Here is a 22,373-nt window from a genome sequence, read left to right on the forward strand (position 1 = left end):
GGCAGCACGTGACGCCGGAGGAGATCGAGGCCTTCCTCTCGGCCATGAGGTCGCTCACTCCTCCGTCGGGCTCCGCAGCGCCTTCGGGCTCTGTGGCCCCGACTGGAAGTCCCAGCGGGTCGGGTGCTTCAGCCCGACGGAGTCGGGTGCTTCGGTCCCGACGCCGCCGGTGACTTCGGTCCCGGCGCCGCAGGCTCCCACAGGATCCGGTACCGGATCCGGGTCGCCGCCGGTCGATCTCACGACCTCGCCGGCGTCGGCCCCTAGGGTATCGCCCCCGGCGCCGCTTTCGGGCCGCGTCGTCCCCGATCCCTCCCTCGATTCGGGTCCGGCGCCGTATCCGACGCCAATGGGAGATTTCTACTTCTATGACCCGGCCCCATCCTTTGGTCCTGAGTCCTGAGTGAGGGGGATTGGGAGGGGTCGGAAGACCCTCTGGCACGGGAGTGCCAGTCTTATCAGGACTGGTCAGGTGAGCTAGGGGACGCCAGTGGTCTGGATACCTCGCCAGACACTGGTTTTGTCTCCCCACCTACCGTGGCTACGGAGGAGGGGGCTGCTTATTGTGTGGTGCTGACGCGGGCAGCCATGGCCTTGCACCTTGAGCTCCCCGTCGCGGCCGTGAGGACCAACCTCCTCACTGAGGTACTTAAACCGCAGGCAAGCTGGGCTGAGCCTCTGCTGCCGTTTAATGAGGCCTTGTCTGACGTTCTTCTGGGCACCTGGTCCAGGCCCGCTACAGGTCAGCCTGTAGATAGGAACGTGGCCAGACGCCACCACCTGGCTCCGGGCGACCCTGCTTTCCTGTACACCCACCCCATCCCCGAGAGCCTGGTCATCCAGGCCTCTAACTCCCAGACCGCGTTCCCGACGGCTCCCCCCGATCGGAATCCAAGAGGTATGACCAGTACGGGAGGAAAGAATTCTCATCCCTGAGTTTGGGATTGCGGTCAGTCAACACCGCATACCTCTTGGGCCGCTACACCCACTCTCTGTGGGACACGGTTGCGGGCGTGCTGCCACAATGTCCGGAGGATGTCCGGACTAAACTCAACCAAGCCCTTGCGGAGGGTCGAGATGTGGCACGGTACTCCATCCGGTGTGGGCTGGATACCACAGATTCACTGGGCAGAGCGATGGCAACGACGGAGGCGATTCGTCGCCACGCCTGGTTGAGGTCCGCCAACTTCTCAGCTGATGTCCAGAACACTCTTATGGACATGCCGTTTGATCGCCGTCGCCTCTTTGGCGACAAGGCAGACCATGCGCTTGAGCGCTTTAAGGATTCGAGGGCTATGGCCAAGTCCTCTGGCCTCTCAGACCCGCACCAGCCATCAGCTGCCTTTCGCTCCTTTCGTGGCCAAGGAAGGGGCGCCCCCACACGTGCAGCCAGCCACGGACTGCAGACTACCGTCCAGCGTGGTGGCGTACGTGGAAACCGCCGTGGCGGCGGTCAGGGACAACGGCGCGGCCAGTCCACACCTGCCCCTGCAGCATCCGCCTCAAAACCTTCCTAGTCCGAGCTTTCAGGCCCATGTGACGCCAGTGGGGGGCAGGGTTCGCCATCACCACCTCCACTGGCGCACTGTTACATCGGACAGGTGGGTGCTGCAAATCGTCCGAAGGGGCTACTCCCTCCCCTTCGAGGCGACCCCTCCAGCCATGCCACCGCAGTACCACCGTGTGTCGGGGGATCACTTGGCACTTCTCAGAGAGGAAGTTACGGCCCTCTTGGCAAGGGGGCCATCTAGCGCGTTCCTGGGCCAGAAGTAGGGTGTGGTTGTTACTCCCACTACTTTCTGGTACCCAAGAAGGGCAAAGGGGGCCTACCCCTATCTTGGACCTGCGGAACGTCAACGGCTTCCTCCGGCAGGAGAAGTCCAAGATGCTGACACTAGCTCAGGTCCTAGTCAAAGCAATTGCGATGACAAGGGCAGCGGCTGATGAGAAATGGATTTGCGCAGCGACTGGGGGCTAATCCGATGGATGCAATGCTCAATATTTATAAATCCAAATGTATAGCGAGTGCAACATATGGCTTGGCCATCTAGGGATATAAGCAATGGAGGGGGATACAGTCAGTCGAAAACAAATTTCTATGCGCCCTCCTGTCTGTACTCCAATCCACCCCTACTTTTTCAATTCACCAGGAACTGGGGGTTGACTATGTTATGTTATGTTACTTTATTTTTATATATCGCTAAATCACCGATAGTTCTCTAAGCGCTTTAGAGAGAGAGGCCAAATGGCTAGTTGGTGGTAACATAAATAGCGACGGAGTGGATAGTTAAACAGTGTTAAAGGCCTCCTTAAAAAGGACAGTTTTGAGTTGTTTCCTGAAGGGGAAGAGTGCGGGTAATCCGACAGCTGATTCCACAGTTGTGGGATTAGGACAAAGAAGGCTCTGTCCTCTTTGGATGCAGTGTTGTGCACTCGTGTGGCAGATAGGTTGAGGCTGGCTCCAGTGCTTTGCTGGCTCAAAACCAGGCTTAACCCACAATTAACACTGAACCATAAGATAATCAGGGATTGTGTCACCTTAGACCGAGCTAACAAAATTCCATGGCTAAACTATGCCAAGAACATTTTAACTAAGCTTGGACGTCCAGACTTAATCAATTCCCTGGACAAAGTAACAAAAGATGCCTTGATATGGGTAAAAAGAGACTCACTAGATCAGGTGATGGTAGAGCGGGAGGAGATCGAATTAATGAAACCGACAGTGAAAGTTCATTTTCTGTTAAAAACTACCCCTAGGGTTTAACCCTATCTGAGGAGTGTTACGAAGCTGTTTCACTGCCTGCTCCTAACCAGATTCACTTTTAATCTTATTCATTTTTTCAGGGTAACTTGCAAGGCTGGAGCAGGTTGTGTGATTCAGGTCATTTGTACCTGTGATAATTTCTCGGTACAGGATACAATGCACTTTATCATGTTTTCCGACCACTATAGTGCTACCGGCAGGCAGTTCTTAATCCCAATTTTAAAAGGGAAAGGTTTTATCCAGGTCAAACCCGCTCTATTGTACTTACAAATGTTTAATGACCCATGGGAGATTTTTAATATTGCGAGCTTTCAATTGCAGCCGTGAGACTTAGGAAAATTTGGCTCCCCATGTTAGTATAAGAATACTGGTGAAGCTCATGTTAGTGCTCTTTTAATACTTGCCTGTTTTACTAAATTATTTTAATATAATGATGTACTGTTTTTATTCTAATAACCACAACTAAGATTTTATGTACCTTATGATTTTGTCTATTCCCTCCTAAATTCTCTTAAATTGCCCTATTTTTGATGATTCGGTTATGACATTTTTCTGTGTAAAGTATGTGTTTTTATTGTGTACCGTATGTTATATGTATTGTAATGCAATTTATTGTATGGTACTTTTATAGTTTTTATTAACCGAATAAAGTGGTTTGATGATGATGAGCCAGGGTTCTACTCATTGCTGGAAGATGTCCAGTTCTTCTTCAGAGTATAACTACCATTTGTGATCCACTAGGCATCATCATCTAAGTGTGTCCACCCTGGCGTGTAAAGACGCCACGTGTTGGGCATCCAAGGAGTTCCCAGAGCCTTCAGCCACTTCTGGAGAAGTAGTGCCTCGTAGCACAGGACCCACAACCCCTCCTCACCCTGTTTGTTGCAGTACCACATGGGGGTTGTGTTGTCCGTGAGCACCTGTACCTGTTTTCCCTGATGATCAGGAGGAATGCCTTCATTGTCGACCATATCACCCGTACCGCCAACAAGTTGATGTGGGGACAAATCCTCAACGCAGCAGTCATGATTGTTAATTCTGGGTGGGGCAAGGAGAGTAGTCTTCGCTTGTCCAATTGCAGTCGAACAGGCATAATTGCATGGTTTTTATAGACTCCTGCAACACCTGGATGGACTCTGATAAGTCTTTTTTGTGTTGAGCCCACTAAGACTTCTTATCCTACTGCTGAGGATAGATGTGCTACCTTGCGTGTTCCACAAGTAGGAAACAAGATGCAAAGAAGCTCCATAGCCGCTCCCACTGAGACCCATTTCAAAGGTTGAAACATCTCAGGGCTCATTGAGGGGGGAGGGAAGGCTTGGAATAGCCCCAGGTCCAGGATGACTCCAATGAAAGACAGCTGTTGTGAATGAGTCCAGTGTGACTTTGGCACATTGATGGAGAAACCCAACAAAGTGAACAGGTTGTCTGGAGGTGGGGTTACGACTGGTTCAGGTGAGCCTGCCTTCAGTAGCTAGTCTTCTAGTTATGAGAAGACTGGTATTGCCACCTGCTGCAGATAGGCTGCGACCACCACCATCACCTTTGTGAACGCCCAAAGCACTGCACTGTTTAGGTCAGAGGGAAGCATGGACAACTGAATATGCTGTTGCCTACCTGAAACTGTGGGTAAAGTCTGCAAGATTGCTGGACAGATATGTGACAATAGGTGCCCTGCAGATCCAACACCACCATCCATTCACTGGGATGTAGGGCAGAAAAACTTGAGCTGTAGTGAGCAATTTGAACTTGTACTTCTGGAGAAAGAAGTTCAGAGGATGAAGATCGAGAATAGGACAGAGTCCTGGATTCTTTTTTGGCACCAGGAAATAACAGGAGTAAGAGCCAGTTAAATCTCGGATGCCAGCACGCTCTCAGTGGCTACCTTGGTCAAGTCAGTGTATGGACAAGCAGTCCTCCTGGAGGCATTGTGGTGTGGGTGGCATGTCCGGGGGATGCAAGTCAAAGGGTAAGGAGTAAACTTGCTCCACAATCTGGAGCACCTATTGGTCGGATGTGATGCTCCCCTATCTTGGGATGTAGAAGGTGATACAGCCTCCCATTGGGCAGTCATGTGATGCAGAGGGTGCCTTAAAGCGTTTTTCCGGGAGGTGGGGGGTTAGGGGGCAGAATAGATTGTGGCCCCTGATGGCCTGGACGTTGTCACCCTGCTCTCCTGCTTCTACCTTAATAGGACTGACAGAGCTGTTGCTGTTGAGGTACGTCCTGACATTGCCTCTGGTGGTAGAATCTACCAAAGCCTTGAAAGGTGCAAAACTGTTAAGGAAAGTGCTGAACGGATGGAGCTAGACCTGCAGAGCAAACAGTTGCTTTACTCTTTAAACCCTTCTATGGTAGAGTCTGTCTTTGCACCAAACAGCCTAAAGCCGTCAAGGGGTAAGTCTATCAAAGTTTTTTAGACATTAGTAGATAAGCCCATTGAGCGAATCCAGGTGTGACGCTGAAGCACCAGGCTTTCCTCTACTTCCGTACTCAGATAGTCGTATCCAAGTCAGGCTGGATTGAGTACTTCGGTGTGGGCTGGCCATTCATGATGCAACATTTCAGGGTTGTCTGGATGTCCTGATCTTATCTTATCTTAAGTGACATTTATAGAGCGCACTGACACCATAAGTTTCCTGGCGCTAGGGTACAGAGTGCGTGGAGTGTGAAGAGGCAGACTAACCGGTTTGAGTGAAGAGACAGGTTTTAAGGAGCTTCCTAAAATTAAGGAGAGAGCAGCTAGACTTAATGGGCAGGGGAAGAAGATTCCATAGTTTGGGGGCCAGATGGACAAATCTGCGGCCACCAAACTTGTTTGTTATGATTTTGGGGGCGACCAGCAGGTGGAGGTGAGCCGACCGGAGATTGCACGCTGGTCGGTGCTGCTTAATCAGTGTTTTGAGGAAAACAGGGCTGGTACAGTGAAAGGACTTAAAAGTCAGGCAGCTAATCTTGAAGGCCGCCCTTTGTTCAACTGGCAGCCAATGCAATTTGCGCAGCAGTGGTTTCGCAGACTGCCAGTTTGGCATTTTGTGGATAAGTCTGGCCGCCTGGTTCTGCACGGTTTGAAGACGGCGGAGCAATGATTGTGGGAGTCCATGGTATAAAGAGTTCGAAAAGTCGAGGCGGGATAGTACCAGGGAGATGACAACCTGGACCAGTGCCGCATGCGGCAGTAGATGGACTATTTTACGAAGCTGGAACATGCATGCGGAGATCACCGCCCCTACTTGGGCCTTAAGAGAGAGCTCGGCGTCAATGACCACCCCATGACTCTTCACCGAGCTGACAGGGGCGGGAGGGGGGCCCAACTCGATGGGCCAGAACTGGGGACCCCAGTGTACTAAACTATTCCCCGGAAGGAGAAGCTCAGTTTTTCCAGGATTTAATTTCAGTTGATTGTGGTTCATCCACTGCTGGATGTGGATCATGACTGAATGGAAGCTGTTGACAGCATCAGGAGAGTCAAGAGGGAAGATGATCTGTAAATAATCGGCGTAATTAAATACTGTGATATCCCAATTCTTGAGCGAATGAATCAGTGGCCGAAGGTATAAGTTGAACAAGAGGGGAGAGAGGGATGAGCCCTGAGGGACTCCACAAGTCGTGGGACTCTTGGCAGCCGTAAAAGGGCCCAGACGCACGGCTTGTATTCTGCCGACGAGGAAGGACTCGATCCACTTGAGGGCAGGGCCCTGGATGCCGGTCTGTCCGACACGGTGGAGAAGGATGTCATGGTCCACCGTGTCGAACGCGGCCGACAGATCCAGGAGCACGAGGGCCTGGGGGGTCCCTACGTCAGCGTTCCCCCTCAGGGCGTCCAGTACTGCCAAGATGACAGCTTCGGTGGAGTGGGCCGGCCTAAAGCCGGCCTGATTGGGCTCAAGATAGCAGGAGCTCTCGACAAAGTTTGAGAGGCACCGAGTGACGGGGCCTCGAGAGGCTTGGACAAGTAGGGCCGGAGGGATATTGGACGATAGTTGATGAGGTCGGCAGGGTCCGCACCAGGTTTCTTCAATAGAGGCACTAAAATGGCCTCCTTGAAGGAACTGGGAACCGTGCCAGTATAGAGGGAAGCGTTCAGCAGGGGTAGTATATGATCCGGTAGTTTGAGGCAGACGTCCCGGAGGACCGAGGGAGGACCACAGTCATTGGGAGAACCTGATTTGACCCGGGCCACGAGCTCAGCTAAGGTGTTAGGGTCAAGGGCAGGAAGCTGGGTGAAAGATAGTCGGTTTTTGAGAGAGGTGTCTAAGGGCCGCACATGGGTGAGGGGGGGAATGGAGTCCTTAATTTTGCCAATTTTCTCGATAAAGAAAGAGTTAAGGGCGTCGCAAGTCTCTTGAGTTGGAGTCTGAGCAGGTAGAGTTCTATCATCCGTGGTAAGTTCATTCATAATCTTGAAGACTTCCTTCGATTTATTATGAGCGGACAAAATTTGGTCGGAGACCTGTGCAGATTTAGCCGAAGAAATCGCACTTTTATATTCTTTGCGAGCTGCCACGAAGAGCAGTCTATCTGAGTCGGCATAATTGTGTCTCCAGATCCGTTCCAGCTGACGCACCTTCAGTTTGTGTTCTTTAAGATCGCTGGAGAACCATCTGTGTGAGTTACTATGTCTGGTACGTGGGAATTTGGTTAAGGGGGCGAATTGGTCACTGGCCGTCTTTAGCCAGTTACAGATGTCGCCTTCCATTGCATCAATATTGGCATGGACGTTGGTGGCGGATCGGGTATTGGCCAGGGCCGCGAGGAAGCCTTGGGAGTCGTAGGAACTCCATTTGCGCGATAGTCCACCTGCCATAATGGGGGCCGTGACCCTGCCGCTGACAGTAATGGTGGTATCAATTAAATAATGATCCGACCAGGCACATGGGGAGATGAGTGGCTGAGATAGCACTAGGTCATGAGTCCAGATGTGATCAAGGGTATGACCCTTGATATGGGTGGGCGCGGAAATTTGTTGAGGCTGGTAAGAGCTTCAAACAATTCCGTGGCATGGGGGCCAGCTTTGTCGTCATTGAACCAATAATTGAAATCGTCAAAAAGAGCGATTCTGGCGTGGTGTGTCAGCAGGTTAGACAGCTGTTCACTCATGGTGGTAGGAAATAAGGGCATGGAGTGAGGGGGCCAGTATAAGAGTATGAGTGTGAGGGCACCAGCCACCGTTTCCAGGCTGATGACCAGATTATCTACCTCTGGCAGAGCAAGAAATGCCATGGCAATAAATTTGAATTGCTTTGATATGATGGCTGCCACCCTGCCCCCAGGGCGACCTGAAGGGCGGTCAGCATGAAGGATGTAGTAGTCTGGTGGGAGGGCGGCCAAGATATCAGGGTGGGAATCAGCAGTAAGCCATGTCTCTGTAAGTAGTAATATATCTGGTTTTTCATTGGAGAGGAGAATGAAGATGTCAGATTGGTGCTTGACCAGGGAGCGTGTGTTCAGATACATCTCCCGGACGAATGTCTCACTCCTTGCTGGCAGCGCAGTATGCTTGCCGCAGCTGGAAGAGTTGAATGCCCTGCAAGCAAGGCCAGCGGCATTAATCCGCCTCACTGTGTCAGGAGAGGGCGGCGGGTAGGAAAGCTGTAGCTGTTTGAGGGTGTTGGCAGGGTAGAAGATGAGTCGGCCAGCGTCCCCGGCCCCTGGGCCCGACCGGGCGCAGACGGGCTTGCCTTCGGCGCGCCGCCGGCGCGTCCGCTGCGCTCCCGGTAGGAGGGGACCATTTTATAGTTACTGGGGCGGGAGGGGCCGAGCACTAGACTGCTCGCCCGATTCACACCCAAGATGGCGGCCGCAATGAAATCAAAGCCCAAGCAGCGTTTGATCGGCTGCAGTGGGGATAGGAGCAAAGACTGGGTAATCGCTAGGATTACTGACAGTCTAACATGTGCCACAAGTATTAAAAACGAATTTAGGTGAAAAACGAAATCAAAGTGCAGTTTTTAGGTCTCGGCTAGAAACGCGCTGTAAGCGCGTTCTCGCCAGAGAACTATAGTCGGCGTCTCAGCAGTTTGAAGACGACGAAGTGATACAAGACCTGGCTGCGCGCAGCGTTTTTCCATAGGATAACGTTGTGCGCGCGGCCAGGTCTTGTCTCCACGGCATTTCATTGCAGTCCGGATCGCGTTGCGCGCCTTTCTGGAATGCAGGGGGAGTCTGCAGAGAGGTGCGCGGCGCTGATAACAGCTTCCCTGAACGGCCCCCTCCTTCCCATTGCTGGAGCAGCTCTGTTTTCTTCTTGTTTTTATTTTACTTCGTGTTTTATTCATACACATTTGGAAGATGGAAAGAATAGAATTCAGCAATCAAGCTGCACTACGAATAACAGACCGTGCTGTTCGTGCCTATGTGCTGTTTCAGAAAACCACCGCGTTCTTGTAAAACAAGCTTCACTGTTTCGACGTACTTTTTATTAAGACGTTTCTGGTTTCAGAGAAAAGTGTCAAGAGGAAAATATGTAAACATGCACGTCATCTGTTTGAAAGTGCATTAAGTGAGAGCGTTTTATCAGTTCCCGAAAGGAACAGGGCATTTTTACTAAAAGGCTGTTTTTCGTTTTGCTGTTACAATGGAAGTCCTTATTTGCGCCATGTGGTTTTGCAGCGTCAACTATGCTATCTTAATCACAGCGACCTTGCTGGTCTGTTTTATCGTTCGCTGGTTTGGAAGAAAGTAAAACCGAAAGCCAGCTTTTACCAGAAAATCTTGCAAATCCCCCTTGAACTATTTATTACGGGAATTGTGCTGCTAGATAATGTTATTAGGCAAAGGCATGCGGTAACAGCCCATCAGTACCCTGCAATCAGTGCTTTAAATGGGCAAGCAGGGCTTTAAGTGGGGCCCCCGCCCTCTTTAATTGGCCTTGGCCAGGGGTTATTATATCTTTGTTAGCGAGTCACCAGTGGATGCAGCCTCGCCACCAAGGCCTGAAGAGACCTCTCACAGCTCCAGCAAGAGGGGGGGCGTTTCACGAGCACCCTCTTGACCGGGCATGTGCCCCGGGCCTGCACGTGCAGCGACCGCGGCCTGGCATCGCGAGGACAAACTGAGGCGGAGCGCGCCGGGCTGCTGTTCAGTTGGCCTCTAACAACACGGCCTCTGTTGCACCTTTAATTAATGCACTAGTATCGATCGCTCTGTCAGAAGACAATAGTGGTCAGACTCGCAGCGCCGAGGTGGTTGTTTGTTCTGAAAGATGATGAAGGCGGCCATTGAAGCACCCTGGCCTGGGATGGACTGGCCGCTGTGAGATCCTCGTGGGATAAGGGGCATTTGCAATGCAATAGGTCTCGCATTATTAAATTTTGAGCTATTGGCATTGCTAAATAATGCAACACCAATAGCTTTTGTTGCAGTTGGTGTTGCAATATTTAGCAATGCCAATAGCTCAAACTTAATTAACCCGAGACCTATTGCATTGCAAATGCTTGTTAAAATGTGCAGGCAAGGAATACACTCGGAGCATACAAGTCCCGGCTTCCGCCTCAGGACAATCACACACACACTATTAATCAGTGTTAGTGTGAGAAGAGGTCTTTTTGTAGTTACTGGGGCGGGAGGGGCCGAGCACTAGACTGCTCGCCCGATTCAAACCCAAGATGGCGGCCGCAATGAAATCAAAGCCCAAGCAGCGTTTAATCGGCTGCAGTGGGGCTAGGAGCAAAGACTGGGTAAGCACTAGGATTACTGACAGTCTAACATGTGCCACAAGGACAGCTTCAAGATGTCCACCACTCTGTTTCACAATGCGTGCGAATACCTCCCCAGAAGGCAACTAGTATTGACAGATCTGAGGTTAAGGCTGATGAATGGAAAACATGCGCTTGGTGAACATCTCTATGTGCTTGACCCTGTCAGGAGGAGTTGTAGGAGATGCATGGTCGTTTCTTTGGAATTGGAGTCAGCGGAACCGGCCTCAGGGATGGGGACGACTCGAAGCAAGGTCTGGTAGCGCAGTCTGGGACTGAAACGCTGGCAGTAACCTGACTGGAGGCCACCATTGATAATTAAGGGTTAAAGGCATTCTTAAGTGACCTGGTGAGGTACCAAAGATTTTGTTCAAGGCCAATTTCAGCTCACCTAGCTGTTCAGACTTTGCCAATGCCCCATGAAAGTCTGAGGTACATCAGGATCAGTTGCAGAATCAGTTCTGATCAAGGATAACTACTCTGTGTCCTTGAGGTACTTGGGTCGTCGTGGCTGGACTTCGATGAACAATCACAAGATTGGTCCAGAGATCGAGAGCACACCCTTAACTTTGACTGGGACCAGGCTTTTTTTAGGTCGAGCGTCAGCGAAAGACCTATTGTGGCCCGTATTTGGGAATGTAGACATGAGAGGGGCACGAGCTCAGATTTGACCTCTTGGGCGCGCACGGCGCCGTGCCCCTCTCGTGCCTCATATTCCCGTGCGCACACAGCCAGACCCCACACCCCTACACACACACATCACACAGGCACACGTACACACAGGCAGGCACACACACAGGTACAACACATGCAGGCACATACAAGCGCCGCCCCCCGCTTACATACACACACAAACGCGCACACACACACTCCCAACCCCGCTCACCGGGCACACGCAGGGCTTCCATCGCTGGGGGGGTGGGCACCGTCAATGTGCCCCGACGCCCCCCCTCACCGGCTCCTCTCGTCCTGTCCCTCCGGGACCAGACTCCGCAGCCCGCTCCGTTGTTTCTCCGCCCCTTCAGGACAGTTCGTGCGTGTCACGCCTCTCCTTTCTCCCGGACGGAAATCCTATTTGCGTGTCAGGCCTCATTTTCACCACGCATTTTTTTTGTTTTGTTGCTGGCTTGTTGGCTTTGCTTGAAATACCCCTCTCCTAGCACACTGAAGTGGCCCCGTGGATGTGATGGGACTTATAAAGCGCATCATAAAACTGATGTATAAAGTTCAATGACGCACACTGTCCTGGTGCCAAATGCTGAACCTTGAATCTAGTCTCCTGCGATCGAAGAAAATTATTCATATTGATATTTAGGTTTACAAAGGATTAGGGCACCAACATGTATGCGGAATTGAGGACACAGAGAGTGACTCGGAAACGAAACGCAGAACCCGTCTGTATAATATTTATCTGTTTACCAGCGTAAGAGAGTCAGGGCATCTCTTATGCTGAGATTTGTGCCCTTATTTTCGGCAACTGACAGGGCTATCCTGTTACCCAATTTAACACCCACGAGAAACGGTGCACAGGAAAACTGGTGCCGGATACATTACAAAGGGCGAGGACGGCGATAAGAAATAGGACGATGCCGGGGCTTCCAGGCGTATTCCATTTACAATTTGCTAAGTAAGGTTTTTGTTTTCACGGCTGCTCACCAGGGAGTGCTTTCCAGTGTCCTTTATATAGTTAACAGCGTGCCTGCTATTTATTTTACTAGAACGGACTCATCACCATTCTGTAAATGTCACAAGCTCAGTTTCATTTTCGGGGGTGTGTGTGTGTGTGACAGTGTGTGACTGTGTGTGTGTGTGTGTGTGTGTGTGTGTGTGTGTGTGTCTGTGTGTGTGTGTGACTGTGTGTGACAGTGACAGTGAGTGACAGTGTGTGACAGTGTGTGACAGAACGATTCTGAGGAGAGATAAGCGAGGCTTTCCCAATGCCCAGCTGAAGCATCTGTTTGTTTCTCTGCAGGCCTCTAATGGAACAAGCAGATCGCAGGTCACTGTCAAACCTCCCTAACATGGTTTTGAAAAATACTAGCTTATAATCATGGTTAAACAGGAACAAGAGATAAAGGTCCTCATTCCAAAAACAAATAACAGTGGTGGTAAATCAATGAGTGAATAAAGTCTCAAGATGGACTACCGCCAGAGACCAACACTGCCATTGGTAATAACCACCAGTGGAAAAAAATACTTTCCGCAGGATGCCTAATTTCCCGGTTTCAGCAGCTAAATGTGATATTTTAATTTACTACTGGGGATTAATTGTTGCCTCATGGGCAAAAATATGTCACTGTTAACATAAAGTTTAAATTAAGAGGTTAGAGAAAGAAACTTTGGGCCTGATTTAAAGTTCGGAAAAAGGGATACTCCATTACAAATGTAACGGGTAGTCTGTCCGTCAGATTACAAGTACATTATATTCTATGGCAGGGGTTTCCAAACTATGGCCCACGGGCCAACTACGGCCTGCTACAGGATTTTATCCGGTCCATGAGGCAGCCTGGCTGCAATATGCTGCTACTCCCCGCCGGCAGCTTTACCTGCAAGTTTCCAGTCTCCCGAGGGAACACTTCACACCATCACTCTACTGCTGCTCTTTTAAAAGCGTTATAAAATGTAAGACCACCTCTAGCCTAAAGGGTGATGTTAAATGTTATAATGCTTTCAAAACAGCAGCAGCCAGTGGTGTGTTGGCTTACAGGGTCGTCAATTAGCAGTAGCACACAAAAGTGCTACCAATGACGGACGGCCCTGGTAAAATTATCTTGGCATGCCCCCATGCTCCCCTCCCTTTCATCCTAAAAGTCCGTCCCTTGTTCCTCGCCTCATCACCTCGCCTTACAGCCTCTAGCCATCGGACCATGCCCTGTGGTGCAGAAAGCCAGGCTGTCAGCTGGTCTGAGTCTAGTCCTCCAGCACCCGAGTGACAACTAAACACGATAAGTGCTGCAATGCCTGGGTGCATTACCAAGGGCCAAAACTGTGAATGTTTTTATACTCTGCATGGAGGTACATGATGCCGCAAATCCAGGGCCGGCCTTCGCTCAGGTGGCGCCGAGATTGGCACCCTAGGCCCAGGTAGCCCACAGGGTTTTTAGGTCGATATTTCACTTCAGTGTATTTTATTGTGATGAAAATCCAAGAACAGAACATAATCTTCCCAAAAGTTATTTACAAAAGTTTAAGCTATTGCCATTATAAATTACAATAACTTTTATTTAAGTATTAATTATTAAAAAAATGAAACCCATTGTTATTTGTAATATTAATACATCTAAGTCATGTAAATACAACACATATTGCATTACAAATGCTATAGGTGTCACGTTTGCGAAAGTTAAAAGTATTGTCATTGTAAATGACAAATCTATTAATTTCGCTATTTTCAAAACCAACACATAAATAAAAAAAATTGTAATTTACAATACCAATACCTCAAACTTTCCTAATGCGAGACCTATTGCATTGCAAATGCTTGTTTAACTTCCTCTGAAGTTCTGTGATCGCCTGTTTGGCTTTGCTGTCGCAGATGGCATTCGTGTTCATCTTCATGCAGCAATAAATCACTCGATGCAGTCTCGTTCCTAGGTCCACAACACCAAACACAGACATCTTGGGTGTCTTTTACTGACTTCAGACATTGGCAGTCCTTGCAAGGTTTACACCCATTAATTTCTAGACGGGACATGGTCTTTGCATACTAGATATTTTTCAAGAGAAGACATCCTGCCAAATTGACAGGATTAGAAGGAGCTCTGGATCTGTGTCGGAATACGCAGAAAGAAAGGAACTGATGTCAGTGCACATAGGTGGCCCTGATATAGTGGTCTTGATGTTGCATCTGGGGCTGGACATATCCAATGCGAAACTGCATAATGCCACCTACCAATGTGTAAGGAAATTGCTATCAAAAGTTTCCTATACTGTCAGGCACATGAGAAAATTACATGGTATGAGCTCTGGAGCTAGAAAGCTCTATCAGAAAAGCAATGAATACGTGTATGCATGCCTAATGATGATACCCAAAATATATGGAGCGACATGACACTCCAACTGCCTGTCGCACTGCCAATTTGGAAAAAATCCAACAGACTTTGTTGCCAATTTAATCATTTGTTTGTAATCTTTGTTAAATTCATCTGAATTCATCTTGATCGTTGCGTTTCAACACATTTCTCTGTTCATATAGAAAGCTGCATGTTTCCCTATACTTTCTGATGCTACAGATATTCCAATCCAAGCCTTTTTCTGCAGCACATAGGTGAAAACAGTTCATACTGGGCACAATCCTGGTGAAAACAGTTCATCCTGCCATGTCGCACTCACTTTTCTTTGCACCAAAACACGCTGCATGCAATGGCTGAGTGTCTGTGTGTTAAGATACAGGACATCTAAGGGTGGAACAATATGTGCTGCTCGCCTTTAGAGACCTTTCCTGGTCACAGTGCATTTGGTAACCTGGTACCTTTTTACAAGGGACATCCTTTTGGCCAGAGAGGTGCCCTGGGAACCTGATCAGCAGGAACCCAGGGCACATCAAGTCAAAGTGCATCAGCAGTCTGGCAAAAAGGGGGGCGGGGTACTGCAAAAGAAACCCAGCTGCCTACAAATAGCGCTTTAGATGTCTCTAATTGGAGAGCTTGTTGCGCTTTACAAAACAGCCTGAGAACTTCAGTTATTGAGGTTGTAGAGTATAGAGGACACACAATGGTTTAAAGGGTTAGGAAGGCTCAAGGGATGATGGCTAAGGGCTAAAAACAGGATGGTTAAAGAGAGGTGTTCCAGCATCTTGACTGTTGTACGAACAATAGTAATGGGTTTGATCTTGCAGGTGTAATGGGGCAATGGTAAAAATTGTATTACAATAAACCAGTGTACTCTGTTTGTGAAGCCCGTGAAGCCCAGTTGGCCAGATCTTTACTCGTATTTTGGTCTGGACTTTTTATTGGAGCTGACAGATGTGTTGGATTGTACATTGCTCTCATATTGGGAATAATAAAGACACCAGAAGGTGGTATGCTGTTAAGGAGTGGACATGTGTAATACCTTATCAAAGCTGTCCACCTCTGCAATATTACATCCAGATAGTCACACAATTCAAACTCTTACCTCTTCCCCCTCCTAAATCTACATAAGCTTTCTTTCATAAAGATCCAGAGATGGAGTATTGTGTGCTTGTTTTTATTTCATTCTTGCACCCTTTTCATACCCCGTTCCTCCCACTGCCCTCCCTGTATTCGGGCGACCTTAGCACTTCAAAAGATGCATTCTTAAAATTGTAAGGGATTAAACAACCATCTCTCTGTCCCAACTGTTTGTAGAGGATTAAGCCACCTTGTGTGCAAAACGTCCAGTTCAGGTGGGCCAACTGGTTTGTGGTACTGTGCTCTGAATGCTAGGCCTTTGGTTTCTTCTAGCTGCAGCTTGTTTCCTCCCACTGTCATCGTTTTTCCATGACTGAAAGTTTTCTTCTTTCCCACTTTAGACCAAGGATCCATTACTGAAATACTTGTTTGTATCCTGCTGCTGTCATTGTATTTTTCTTTCTGATACAACGGTTTGCCATTTATTCTTATTTTAAACAGGAAAAAGAATCTCCAGATGGTAACAACGTAGCCTGCATCCTTACACTGCCTCCATACCAGAGACGAGGCTATGGCAAGTTCCTGATAGCTTTCAGTGAGTAGCACTAATGGAGATGGGCTGATTGGAATGGGGCACGTCAAGGAGAAGATGTATCATGTTTAAGTAATGAAACATAGGATATGGCAACTGAGATGGTGCGACAATGATCATAGATAACTTACAGTGAATGGCATATGCAGCTCCTGTCTATTTTGACAGACTTCATCAAGTACAACATTTCAGTCTCCTCTTCCCCCACTTAGAGAGGAAACTTTTACCCCCCCTCCCCTCCCAAAAGAAATACATTTAAAAAAAATCTTTCTGGCTTCCATAATCACAGAGTGGAGGTTGTTCAAATTATCCATTTTACATGGTTTTGTAATGTATGTGTTGGATTGTGCAGATAGACGTTCACAACCACCATATATGTGGAAATAGTTTAAAGTGCTTCTTCTGAACCACTGGAGTTTGATGTGACATATCTAATGACTTCATAGAACGGTAAAGTTATACCATACACATTAAATGGCTGTCTCGGCTTTCTGATTTCAGACCTCTGTTGGTGTTTAGCTAAAATCCATGGTCACTTCTTCTCAGAAATCGGTGTGCTCCAGTAATTGTCCTGTGATCTATTCCTGCAATAGCCATAAGAGATTCTTTAAGGAATGCTCTGATCTCCAGTATTGGGTCTTTCATAGTTTCACATGCATGAATTCTCTTCCAGGGGATCCTCATCAATAGTCATAAGCACTGAATATTCCCGCCCACGTGCGGGGATCCCGGAAATAATATAATATAATTTTAGGAAAAACTCAGTATGACTTAGGCGCTCTGCCTGGTGTATACGTCTGGGTATAAAGCTTGCTAAGTAATAGTAAGGTGCGTGCAGAGCGAGTGGGAAAGCCCGTAACCACTCAACATGAAAAACACATGAATTTCATAAAACTAGAAAATACAGCATTGCTCTCGCACCCAAAAAAACATTTAAAGGTTCCGCAGACGGCGAACCAAAATAGTTTAAAGCACCACAAACAGTATCATAAGAAGAGCAGATGCAGATTCTTGAGTATGTGTTCCACGACGAGTTGTTTATTCAGTCCACAAAAAAGGGGCCACAATCAGCCGACACGTGTTTCGTCGTGTGAGTGTGGTACAACACGACTCTTCAGGGCTTGTGGCTAGCCTGTATAATTTCAGGTCTAGAAAGGTGGATGTTTTCAGAAGGACATCCATCAAGTGTGGACGGGATTCGTTAGATCAGACAGCGGTTATTCGAGAAATGAGTGGAAGACAAGTGTGTATGTTTCCGCTTTAAGTTTGAACTTCAAGGCGTTGGCTTATGTAACAAGCGTTTACTTGACACGTGTGCGTGTAAGTCAGTAACCGGGAGGGGATCCTTATGGTGAATACGACTGCTGACCAGTCTCGGCGTATCTATCAGAAGTGTGTGATCCCTCCTCTTGAGTTTCCCGGTCGCCGTTTACCAAGAACGGACTTGACCTGGAATTATACAGGCTAGCCACAAGCCCTGAAGAGTCGTGTTGTACCACACTCACACGACGAAACACGTGTCGGCTGATTGTGGCCCCTTTTCTGTGGACTGAATAAACAACTCGTCGTGGAACACATACTCAAGAATCTGCATCTTATGATACTGTTTGTGGTGCTTTAAACTATTTTGGTTCGCCGTCTGCGGAACCTTTAAATGTTTTTTTTGGGTGCGAGAGCAATGCTGTATTTATGGAAATGACATATATACAGCTCTACATATATGTATGTACATATATAATTTTTTCTCATACCAATGCAGCTCCCAATAGGAGGCTAAACAATGAAATTACCCATATAAAGATTATTTGCAAACATATAAAAAACACCTGAGGGCATATATCATGAAAAGTGCAAATAAAGTAGACATTGTTAGCCTACAGACTGCATTGTAAACCAAAAAACATAGAAAATGAAAGCATTTTCAACAAACTGGCACCATGCCTTTAAGGCAGCCATGACCCCTAGCTTCACATCATGCCTCAGGGGTGACAGTTAGGTCAGTTGTTCTTTGCGGCTCCTTCAGCCAGGACCCTAGATTTTCAGCTCCAACCATTTTTGACTTTCTGTCAAAAATACCTTTATAATCTTCAAGTTTTTCACTTTCACTCGACGTCTTTTGACTTTAGAGTGCAGGAGCTGCCTTTTTTGTGTCACAGAAAAGGTTATTTTTCTCAAATATGCCTTCCCTGTTCGACCCTTGCCCTTCCTGTGGCAAGAAGAAGGCTAGGACTGACACACACCCTGTGTGTATCCTCTGTGTATCCTCTGGATCCCTGAGACACATTCTTCAGACAGCTGTCATCATTGCAAGAACGTGTCAAGGAGAACCCTCAAAGACAGAGAGAGGATTCGTATTTATGGCCTCTCTGAAAGAGGTAAAAGGCAGCCTAAAAGGCAGCAGAAGAAAAGAACACGGTCGACGTCGAGAGAAGTCCCGACCTGTTCTCCTTCGGCGTCGAAGCTGCCTGCGACGAAGAAAACAACGTCGAAGACTTGGATGACGGCGCATCATCAATCGACGGTGAAGTCTTCGTCGTCGAAGGTATCGGTTCCTCCGTTGACATCAACCAGGCGGCGCTCAACATCGAGAGGTAGATCTCCGGCGCTGCCAGGTGGGCATACGATATCGAGACAGATCATTCTGTCGCCGCCCGGCGATCAACGTCGAAGCACATCGCTCCGTCGATCGACGTCGAGGCACAGAGCTCCGTCGACGCCTCATCAACGGCGGTCGACGTCGAAGTAGGTTACTCCGTCGTCGTCTCACCGTCAAGGCACGCGTCTCCGCCACGATCAGTCCACCGGTCTTCGGCGTCGAGGCACAAGACACCTCCTTCGGCGTCGAGACAGCAGCATGGCTCCTCGGCATCGATCCAACATACCTCGACGTCGAGGCAGAAGATGCCTCAGGGAACGACGTCGAGATTGAGATCTCCGTCACCGGCAGCTCATCACCGGTCGACGTCGAGACAGAAATCTGCTGAAAAAACGTTGAGAAAGGAAGCGACATCAGCGTCGGAGAAGCGTTCGAAGTCCAGGGGACGGTCTATGGTTCGTTCAAGCCCTCCTTCTAAGAAGAGAAGGTCTTCATCGAGGCAGTGGTCTCCGTCAGGATCCCAGGCAGCACATAGACGCTCCAGATCTCCGTCTAAGTGCCCTTCCGGAGAGGCCTCTCTTCCAGTGAGCCTATCGTCATCCCCTTCAGGCTCTCACGGTTCACACCGAGGGTCAACATCCAAATCCCCGGAGGTGGTGATCTCCTCTTTTAACAGCCCAGCGTCAAAAAGTTCACCAGCAAGGTCATCGCATGAAAGGGTGAATCCATCTCCACCGACGCAATCTCCTGAGAGGAGAGAAGGGCAGAAGGCGCCTTCCATCAGGTTGTCGCCCAGATGGTACAGGCCATTGCATCACTGGGCTACTGATAAGGACACAGCAGCGCAGGTGTACCCCAGTCCCCAACACAGGTCTCCATTGGCTCGTTTGATCTAGGCAGCGGATCGGGATCGGTCCCCTTCAAGAGCCAGAGAGCGGAAACACACCCCAGTGCATTCACGTAGACGGAGGTCCAGATAAAGAAGCAGGAGGAGATCTCCTACTCCTTCCTCGTCTTCTGCTCACACTTCACATAGAGACCATTCACCAACTGTGACGGACAGTCCACCGTCAAGATTCTCTCCAGTGGACGACATATACACATTTCAGGACATTCTGGGCAGAGGGGCACTTAAGCTGGGTATTCCTATGCCAGCTCGCCAAAGCAAGTCTTCGGTGAGCTTTGAAACCCTGCATCACAAGACAGCAAGCTAAACCTCTGCTTCCGTTGGTACCGGGCATCATAGAACCGGTCATGGAAGTCTTCCTCACGCCAGTGACGGTTAAATCCGCTCCAGCGAGGATTCTGAAAAAATATCGTTCACCAGAGGATGTTCCACTCTTCCTCAGAGCCGACGCTCCCCCGGATTCAATAATAATTGCGGCGGCGAGAAAGACCCAATGCCGTTGCATCTTCCTCCACTGTACCTCCAGACAAGGAGAGTAAGACTCAAGATTCCTGGGGAAGGAGGGTGTGTGGCACTTCGGCCTCCTTGGTAAAAGTATCCAATGCAACAGCGCTCCTGGGCCGCTACGATAGGTCTCTATGGGATTCTCTACAACGCTTCACTGAGAAGCTTCCTCAGGAGGATCGCAGGGATTTTGAGGAAATCCTTATGGAGGGCAGCCAGGTTTCCAATCAAGTCATCAGTGCCGCGGCTGACGGAGCTACCCTATCGGCACAAGCCTATGCTCATGGGGTATGCGTACGGAGATCATCTTGGCTGAGACTTACAGCGCTCAAACCAGAAGCGCAGTCACGTATCCTCAACCTGCCTTTCTCTGGCTCATCCTTGTTTGGATCACACACGGACGAGGAAATGCAACATATGAAAACTGAACTGGACACACTAAAGGCTGTTGGCCTGGAAAAGAAAAAAGAGTTCCGTAAGAGATTCCGCCCTTACAATCGGCGATCTTCTCAACAGAGGGTTCAAACCCCTCAGTGGCAGAAGAATCAAGACCAACAGAGGCAACAAAAGTCACAATACAGAGGCAGGCGCTTCTCAAGAGGTGGTGGAAATCAGCGTCAAGGCAACAACTCCAACAAGACGCAATCTAAACAATGAGTACTCCCTTCCCCCAGCGCCGTTTACCACTCCAGTGGGGGGAAGCATCACACATCATATCGAAGAGTGGCGAGCTATCACAAAAGATCAGTGGGTGTTGGCTACGTTTCAGAATGGATACTCGCTTAGTTTTCAACATCGCCCTCCTTCAATCCCTCCAATGCCAAAATCAGGTCTCCAGTTAAAACTCCTGCAAAAAGAGGTGGCCACCCTGTAGGAGAGTAGGGTCGGCTTCCTATGGTCACCCCCACTTTTTGCTTTTGCTTTACTGGTTTTCGACTTAGATGTGGCTGTGGGCCTGCTAATCAGACCCACAGCCCAGAAGCACTCTCTCTAAAATCACATCATGTACTCTAGGTACATCCACAATTGGGAATTTGTTCACCTTATGAGCCCCTGTAAAAGTGTACCCTAGGTACTCAGGGCATAGGTGTAACCAAGGCCTACCAGGGGCTGCAGCATGTATTATGCCACCCCTGGCTGCCCGCTCAAACTGACACAACTGGCTGATCACTCAGCTGGGGCAAGGTTGTGTAATCACCCCTTGCTTAGGTATTGTATTCCTATATCTACCCTTATATATAGACACACAGTAACCTATAAGTCACTCCTAAGGCAGGCCTTAACAATCCTGGAGGCAGAGTGCTTGGTTATGTGTGAGATGGTGCTCTAGCATGAGCTGAGCCTGTCTGCAGCTTGCGGAACCATGTCCTTATAGCTGTTCTATGATATCGCCATACCATATACTCTTAAGTGCATTATAATCCTGGTTGAATGCTAACTTTGGTTTGGCTTTATCTAAACATGTCGTGTAAGGTGTCATACACTTTGGAATACTACCCCCTCGCCAATTCTGGCGACGGGGGTAGCATTCCACCCTTCTAGAGGGAGAAGACATGTTGTTGCTGACTATCCCGGTTAAAGTTAACCAGAGCCCCAGCGTCACAAAATGGACGCTGCTGCCACAGACACAAGTCTGACCTCCTGCTTCTGAGAGTCCTTCCAGTCACGGAGGTTTGGACAATAGGTTTCCTGCCTGGAGAGGTGCGAGCACCACCCCAGACAGGACTTTGTGTATTGGGACAGGGAGGGCTGAATAGATTGAGACACTGCCTGAGGCACACTAGGTGCTTCATGCATACCCCAGTTCAAACCGGTTGCTGGGGCACTCAAGCCCCAGCTCTGGCGCGAAACTGGACAAAGGAAAGGGGGTGTAACCACCCCCCTTCCTGGTCCCACCCATAGGAGGGACCAAGGAACTAATCCAGCCCCTTTTAGCTGTATAAAGGTAGGAGCTGTGTCCTTAGACTTTAGATTAATCCTGAAATCGAAACTTGACACGAAACTCTGGACCTTCGACATTCTGCTGAAGACTCTCCCTTGTGGCCAAGGAGTGACCACCCAGGGCAACCAGGCACCATCCAGCAAATCAACGGCTTGCTTTGTCGACGCTCCCGTCGGGACACGAGCACAGAGCCTGACAAGACCCAGACTTCCAGACCTCTCTGATCCTCTCTTCACGTCTGCAGCATAGCTGAGATCCGTGGAGGCGACGAGACACGTGGG

General features: G+C 49.0%; 1 protein-coding gene across 2 annotated transcripts in view; it reads left to right on the forward strand.

Annotated features, from left to right (window-relative positions):
• The window catches only part of KAT8 (lysine acetyltransferase 8), a 340,257-nt gene that overhangs the window by 207,966 nt on the left and 109,918 nt on the right, over nucleotides 1–22,373 (forward strand). For both annotated transcript variants that reach the window (XM_078652506.1, XM_078652507.1), the window contains exon 8: nucleotides 16,053–16,146. In XM_078652506.1, the coding sequence (XP_078508632.1) occupies nucleotides 16,053–16,146 (94 nt within the window). The remainder of the gene's footprint in view (nucleotides 1–16,052; nucleotides 16,147–22,373) is intronic.

This window comes from Lissotriton helveticus, chromosome 7 (genome assembly GCF_964261635.1).
Source record: "Lissotriton helveticus chromosome 7, aLisHel1.1, whole genome shotgun sequence".
Taxonomy (NCBI): Eukaryota; Metazoa; Chordata; class Amphibia; order Caudata; family Salamandridae; genus Lissotriton; species Lissotriton helveticus.